The sequence below is a fragment of the Onychostruthus taczanowskii genome, unplaced genomic scaffold (assembly GCF_017590055.1).
Source record: "Onychostruthus taczanowskii isolate IOZ18803 unplaced genomic scaffold, ASM1759005v1 scaffold20, whole genome shotgun sequence".
Taxonomy (NCBI): Eukaryota; Metazoa; Chordata; class Aves; order Passeriformes; family Passeridae; genus Onychostruthus; species Onychostruthus taczanowskii.
Genome location: NW_024499240.1, coordinates 4,430,096 through 4,438,398, shown reverse-complemented (window position 1 = coordinate 4,438,398; position 8,303 = coordinate 4,430,096). Strand labels below are relative to the sequence as shown.

Here is an 8,303-nt window from a genome sequence, read left to right as displayed (position 1 = left end):
CCCGCCGAAGTGCCCCGGGGGGCGCGGGCCGGGGTCCCAGGGGCGGCGGTGCTCAGCCTGTGTGGCCGGGGCGCCGCGGCGCTCGCGGGCAGCCCGGTGCTGAGGGCTGTCACCGGCGCGGAGCCCGGTGCCGTCCCGCGGCAGCGCGGCGCGGTCGTGGCTGAGGTTGGGCCTGTGGGTCTGACAGCGGACCCCGTATTGCCGCCTGTGGCCGGCGCGGCGGGTTTTATCTGCGCTCTGACGGCAGCCCGGCTAAGCCAAGCACTCATTTGCTTGTGTTTACAGGTGCATTCAACCAAAAGAGCGGATCCTGCTGAACTACGAAATATTTTTTTGCAGGTAAAAAGATCTAATGTTGTTTGAGTGTCAGACTTCTGTGTTTTGCCCTTTTAGCGGTTTGCCATGGCATCAAATTCGTGTGGTGCTGGTGGGACACTTAGAAGTTCACTTTGCAGTGTATTGATGGGGGTGTCAGGCATTGAGAAGCTGCTGCTGGCACAAAGTGTGATAACCATTTCCAAATTATAATGTTAAATAAGTTCCTGAACTATTTTCTGATTTTCTGCAAAACAAACAATTATAACGAAATACTGGTTTGGAGTGTGATAACCATTTCCAAATTATAATGTTAAATAAGTTCCTGAACTATTTTCTGCAAAACAAATAATTATAACGTTGTACTGGTTTGGTTTTTTTTTTTTTTAAATACACCTTTAAAGAATCAAAAAAAAATTCCTCTTCCATGACTGTATGCTTTATCCTTGGGATTTGTATGTGTTCGTACAAATGGTTGGACCATTGGCAGTGTTTTTAGAACTTAAAGTTGATTTCTCAAGATTTTTACATTTTCCTTGCAGGGCCTTAGAATTAGCATATATAAATAATAGTACGAAGGTTTCTCCTCTCCCTTAGTTTCAGTAAAGCATGATCAGAAAGAAAAATCCAGTCAATCCTAAAACTTTATTGATAAGGTTTGCATGAGTAATATGGAATAATAAGAAGAACAAGAACTGTGTTTTAGGTCCATAATAGGGCCACCAGTATTTCAAAATGACTAAAATATGTTTTTTTCCCCTAATGTTGAGTGTTACACAGTATATTCGTGAAGATTTTCTCTATTTAATAAAACAGGAATATAAAATTAGAGCTAATACTGTAACTAAAAAGTCTGTTATTTAACTATTTATCTGTATCTTCTGATTCTACTATACCATCTAGCAATTTCCATATATAAGTAGAGAGAGCTTTTTGCCTTTTATCCCAGTCAATTTTTGTGGCCTTTTCTTTTGCATACACTATGACATTGCTGGAGTGCAAACACTTGGAATGCTGGCATCAAACTGTGGAAGCTCAACATTTAGTTTCTAGTAAAAGATACTCCAACACAGGCTCATTTTTGATTGACATGGCACTCAGCTTTTGTAGATAAACATTACACTAGAGTATGTTAATAAAATTAGCAATATAAAAATATTATATTTTAAAAGATATATTAATACAGTATAAAAATGTGATTCTAGAACATCTTTTTCCAACATTTGAATGAAAAAAAAGTGAAATGAGGTGTCAAAACACTATTCATTTGTAAATGTGAGGTCTTTATGTTTCTTGACATCCAGTCAGTAGAAGTTCTTGTGTCTGGAAATAAGCAATTAAAGTTCTTGAAGTGGTCGTACAGACAACAGTAGAGAGAAAGAACATTGTACCACTGGCTGTTGAAATTTTCTTCCTGACAGTACATGTTCTATTGACCTAAAAAGCAGACAGTGAGTTTAAAAAAATGGCTTTTTGCTCTTCCCCATGTCTGTCTTGTTTTCTTTAAAGAAACATGCAAATGAAGTTGTGGATTGTTTGGTACTCTGAGGAATGAAAAATATGAAGCTCTCCTCTCTCTCTCTGAGTATCTGAGATTTTGCAGTAAAAAAAAAGCGTAGAAAAAAGAGTTTGTATTTCTTCTGCGTTCTGTTGAGTTTGAAATTGTGGGTTTTTTGATGCTTAGAAATCGAACTTAGTTGCAGACTTTAAAACAAAAGAGAATCATTCTTTTGAAGACTAAGTTACAGAAAGTCTTCTTATGAAATATTGCAAGTGTTAGGGGTCAGATATGTTGTACTCCTTGCTGAGAGTGCTGGTCTCTTCTGTGAACTTCAGCTAAAGGTCGTGCATTCCTTCCTAAATTTGGCTTCCCTTGGAAATGGTTAGAAGGGAAGATGTGAGCTCTAGGCCTCATCACCATCCACCTTAATCATAGAGAGTCTACTTAAATTTCCTTCTGTTCATGTCTTCTAAGGTGATACGTGCCATCTTGCCATGCAGCTTACATTGTATCCTAAAGGATAGTTAATACATACCTTTCTCTTCAGAATTTCTGAAGTGTGCTATCTGCTTCTTCTAACTGTTTTAAACTGTTAAAAAGATAAAGTTTGATTTGCATTAAAAAGATGTGCTATTTCTCTTAAGCCTGTAACTAAGAAATGCAGGCATTGAAATTTCATGTCTGTGCACCATCAAATAAGTTACCTCTTAGGTGTTTGCTAACCACAGACTTTAGTAACAACCATAAAAGAACAAATTTTCTAACAAATTATCACAGAAGGATAAAAGAGTTGGGTGGAAAAACAGTTACCAGATTTCTTAGTGAAACTTCATTATTTTTCTTAGACAACAAGTCAGCCTTTGGAAAATACTGTTGGATTATTCCCTGCCTGTTGAATTAAAGTGTAACCTGTTCAGGCAAGGTGGAGAAGGAAACAAAAAGAGATTTCCAAAGCATTGGTTCTGAAAGTGTAGTGATATATAGCACCAGCTTGTAAACTAGAGTAGGGGGTTTGTATGTTTGTCTTATGTGAGGATGTTTAAAAAAAAGTATCGTGGAAATTCATCAGTTGCTTACCTGAGGCAATCTACAAATGTATACTAAGAGGTTTGTGTTATAAAGTAACAGAGCTCAAGACTGAGAAAAACAAGGATTTAATTGATGTGTTATGTTTTATATTCAAATTAGACTATAATTTAAAATTGCCTGTTTTGGGCTAAATGATTCTTGACTTAAGTTATATGGTGCAAACATAGGACTAATATATTCACATGTTTGGCTACTTTGTCAGGCCTTAATTTATTGACTTTCTGCCAAACTTTTCCAAAATGCCGTGACCTTCTCATATGGAACTCAATGTATCTGTCAGTTAATTATTTTTGTCTCAATATTTTTTAAGAAAACTTTCCCCAAACATTTTTTTTTTTGTGGAAGGTGTTATTATAAATTATTATTTATGATAAACTCAGAGAATTTGTTGTCTGGAGAAAAAAAGATGGTGTTTAGATTTTGACTGTCTTCGATATGCACTCTTCTCTCAGCTGACTTCAGTGATTCTTGAAGATATGCTCCATCCTCTGCATGTTTGATGGGCCTTCATACATAACATTTTCTTTGAATTTTATGTCTTGCAGCAGGATTGTGGTATAGGGCATTTTTCAGTCACTTGTGTGTATGGCTGAGGAGAGAGTTGATCCTTTCAGAGTTGATTAAAGGAAGCCACAGTTTCCTTGTGCTGTCATATTGGCAGCAGTGCTCAATTAGGGGATTCCTGTCCACTGCTTTGTGTTCCTGTTTCAGTGGAAATACTCTATTTTAATTCTCCATAGATTCAGTAATGTGGTTTGCAGTGCAGTCTTGCAAACAGCTGTCATCACAGCTGTAGGGTGGAAGAGTAAAAGGTGATGAGGTGTGAGGGGCTGATAGTGTGGAAGAGATACACGAGATGCTGAGGCAAGCATTGTCTGTGTGTGTGAATTTTTCCTTAAAAACATTACTTTCAGGATAAAAATGAATCTGAATATTTATTTTTCACAAAAAGAGAGAAGAAATAAGTTATGTTTTCCAAAATAATTATAGTAAAGATCAGGAACAGTTATTCAGAAGAAATCTGCTACTATAAATTGTAAGAAAATTTATGTGCCGTGTTTTCAGTGTAGCTGCAAGTGGAATGCTATACCATGGTTGTAATTTCTATGAATTTTCACAATTACCTGACAGTTTCTGAAATATGTATTTTTCTTTTAATTAGAAGGTACTGGTTCACCAATAATTACCATCTAAATGGATTAATTTTTGTTTGTGTGGCTTTGGGTTTTTATTTTTACTCTAGTATGCAAGCGTTGAGAAAGATGGTGAGCATTACATGACCCCAGAGGATTTTGTGCAGAAATACTTAGGACTTCATACGGATCCACATCACAATCCTAAAACAGTGCAGCTGTTGGCTGGAGTGGCAGATCAAACTAAGGATGGGTGAGAATTTTGCTATCCATTTGAAACTTGCATTGTTAACTAGTGCATTGTTACATGTGTGAGTGCATGAGTTTGATAAATTCATCTTCTGAAATACATTATTGATTTTATTACACTTTGTACTTATTTAAATGAGAAGATTTTTTCACAAGTGCAATAGACTAAATTTGTGAAAACTGAGACACAATCCTAAAACAGTGCAGCTGTTGGCTGGAGTGGCAGATCAAACTAAGGATGGGTGAGAATTTTGCTATCCATTTGAAACTTGCATTGTTAACTAGTGCATTGTTACATGTGTGAGTGCATGAGTTTGATAAATTCATCTTCTGAAATACATTATTGATTTTATTACACTTTGTACTTATTTAAATGAGAAGATTTTTTTTCACAAGTACAATAGACTACATTTGTGAAAACTGAGAAAAATTACAGTGTTTAACATGGATTTTTTTTTAAGCTGAGATTTATTTTGATTATATTTTGTTAAATTCTACAAAAGCTGAGGAAGTTGAACGGCAGGTAAGTTAAGTGTAGTGTGGTTGCTTTAGAAAAGTTCTCTTCTGTATGTCCACATCCATCATCAGGTACTGTGTAGAGTCTTCAGTACCTGTAATTAAACACAAAAATATGGAAGAGCTTTCTTATTTCTGTAGTGTGCAGTTCAAATCCAACCACTGAGGTCTTTTTAAAAGACTGACTATTAGAAAAGGGAGACACTAATGACTTTATGAAGGAAGAAGTTGTTTGCCTAATGAAGATCAGGTCACACCACATAAAGCTTTTCCAACTCTGCTTACTTTTAGATGCTCCTGCTTGCTTTTAGACAGTTCCCTGAAACCACTTTACAAAATGCCAGCTCTGCTGAGGTAGTGCCCTCTAACTCATTTGTCTTCCAAGGAGCCTTTTCTTTTACTGTATATAACTCGGCTTCTAGTTCTGGCCTTGGATTGCAGTAGGAGGCCTGGACATTGTTAATGTAATGTGAGAAGGTTAAGATGGATCAGAGAAGAGGTCAAGAATGCAGAAGTGAATGGTTATTTTGTTGAGAAGAAAATGCTGTTAAAACAGTAGACAGTACATTTGTAAATATGTAACTATAACTTATTTTAAATTGAATGCTCCATCACTTCTTTGGTTACTTAAATTTTATTTTCATGCATTCTGCTATAGAACATTTTATTAGTTTGCTTAGTATCTTGAGCAGCTTGCACAGTATCTGTGCAATGCAAATGAAATTGTATGTGCTGTATACTTCTTACCCTAAATGACAAATACAGGATTTCCTGTTTGATGTAATGCTGTGTGATTTTTATTTTCATAAGGCTGCAGCACTTTGATAATATTTTTGATTATACATATATTTGATAAATGTTAGTAACCTGTCTCTGCTTCCAGTACATGGCTTCAGTTTGTTGCTTTATTGTGGATTAAAAAGGTAATTTTGTACGTATCTGTTCAAAATAGTTTAATTGATAAAGTAAACCAACATGCTTAGCATATTGTTTCTCTGAAAACTGTTGGTTATCTTTTGTGGTGTGCAGTTCTTCAGAAAATGTCCTATAAAAGGGTCTTTCTTAGAGTAGGAAATCAGTTTGTTTTAATGCTAAGACAGACTTTTTAGGTATTGCTTTTTGTTACTTTCCCTGTGAATAAGATTTTTTGATGTTTTTGTTTATTGCTTTAAAAAAAAATCTGGGTAGTATTTGAGGTGAGATAATCAAGTATGGGTAAGTGTGCTTTACCACCTTCTTTATGGGAAGAGTGGGATTTTTATTATGCACTGCTATATCATTCAAAGTGTAAAATGTTCATCTGTTTGAATACTTGTCTGAAACTTCTTTCTAAATGTTTTAATTGATATTCAATCTATATTTCATGGGAAGAATTTGTTACAGCCCCATTATCAACATCAGGTTTTTTTACATTCACATTCTTTCATTTGTAATGAGCTGTAGTGTATCAAAATCCAGACTCTAATAGCACAAATAACTATTGTAGCCTTAAACTGAATTCTGGGATGCATTGCATCTTTCTAAAGACTTACTTTATGAAGTCCAAGGACTTAGCTGTAGTCCTGTACTTTTACATTAAATGACAGCCCAATGTCATGCAGCAAGTCGTTGAGAAGCTTTGGGTTCTGTTACAAAATTTCATTCCTAGATCTGCTATCATATTCTCTTAGCCTTGCTTGCCCTTGAAATAAATACTCAAGAGTGTTGATGGTTGCTTCCATTATTAATACTTTTTTATTTCTTTTAGGTTTAAGTTTGGCACTTTACAGAAACAGCACATTTTGGAACTGGCTCTCTATAGGCATGCTTTTAAAAAAAGTTGTTTTCCTTTTTTTCTCATGGTAACTTGATCCTTACTTAACTGTTCCAGACCACTATTGCTTTCTCCCATTACTGCTGTACAAGACTGGTTTGCTTTAGTGGAACTCATTAAGGTAGTCCTTAAAACAGCTGACTGTTCATTTCAAAAATGTTTATTCCTCATTGTTACAAGTGTTCTTAGAAATTTATGTCATGTCCTCTAAATTAGAATTTGCTTTAAACTTGCTTGTTATCTATTTACTACGACAGGATTTCACTGATGCTGAAAGCACTCCTGTGTCTCCAGACTGCAGGCATTGGTTTTAGGATAGGATAAATACCCTCTCTGAAGAATATACTTACATATATATATGTGCCAAATCCAGCTAAAATATTATGATCCGTCTTCAAACCTTCAGAATTTCGCAGTAGTAATTCAAAATTCTTCATTTTAACTGCTTGTTTCTGGTTACTGTTTTTATCAGTATATCATTCTTAAAACTGGAAATGTGTTCTTAAGTGAAGTCCCCAAGAAAGAGTTGATATTTCACCTAACGGAGAGTCACAACAGAGCTATACATAATGTCTAAAAAGCTGTGTTGTATGGGGAAAAATTAGGAGAGACTTGCAGTAGGAAAAAAGGAAGGAGAAGAATTGCAAAAACATAGGTTACTTTGTGTGCTTTTGAAGGGTAGCAGTACAGAAGAAATCAGAGGAAAAGAATTTTTTTTAAGTGTTGCAGATAAAATGAAAGGTGAGTGATTTGATATTGTCATGGACTCTAATGCAGTGGGTTCACTGGATAATACTTGAGCAGTGATTGGGTGGGAAGCTTCATCATTCTGTTTAATCCAGCTCCTGTTATCTCTGCCCTAGTGGCTAATGGAGGATCACAGAGGCTATCCCTGCTCTTAGGCACTGCAAGTTGAATATGTGGGAAGGAAATTGGAGGTGCCTATCTCCTTTTGCTGTAGGCACTGTTACAGTGAGACTGCTGAAGATGTCTTCTTTCAGGTTCAGGCTTCTATGAATGCATTCTACAGAGATCAGCACTTGATTTTGTCAGTTATAAAGCTACCTGGTTAGGAGTTGTGTGTCAGCTTTATGCATATGTGTGAGATATATTTTGAAATTATATTACCTGCAATTATTTTAAAGGGACATTTGTTTCTTTGATACTAACCCTTTATTTATCAAGATCATCCTTTGGATGAAATTGACTTTGCATGTGAAGAGCCATTCTCATATCTTTGATTTTTCTGGCTAAAATACGGTAAATATGATAATTTTGTATTTTCAGTATCTTAATTATTTTCAGAGTCACTAGGTTTCTTCCTTTCTTGTGCAGTGCATATATACAAGAATGTTAACATATTTGAGCTTTTTAAAGTATCTCAATTTTGCTTCATGTGTACTTAGAGAATGTGTACTTAGACTAGATATAGTAATGAATAGTGTGAATCTTGTGATTTTTCTTCTCTTTTTTTTTCGTGTGGGGAACAGACTTTATACTTGTCTCTTTAGCAGTAAGCAGTAATGCTTGAAGTAATCACTATGAGCTAATGATCTCATATGATGAGTACTAAGTTGAGATCAATTATATTCATTTTCTAGGAAAATTTCTAGGAAACAGTGATATTCTCTGCTTTAACAGCATTTACAGATATATAGTAATTTTTTTGCTAAATATAAAAGATGTA

The 8,303-nt window shown here is 35.5% G+C and overlaps 1 protein-coding gene across 1 annotated transcript in view; it reads left to right on the top strand.

Annotated features, from left to right (window-relative positions):
- Nucleotides 1-185: 185 nt before the first annotated feature.
- SLC25A12 (solute carrier family 25 member 12) overlaps nt 186-8,303 on the top strand; it is a 44,677-nt gene continuing 36,559 nt past the window's right edge. The window contains exons 1-2 of the mRNA XM_041403337.1: nt 186-339; nt 4,149-4,291. Of these exons, the coding sequence (XP_041259271.1) occupies nt 4,182-4,291 (110 nt within the window). The 5' untranslated portion in view covers nt 186-339; nt 4,149-4,181. The remainder of the gene's footprint in view (nt 340-4,148; nt 4,292-8,303) is intronic.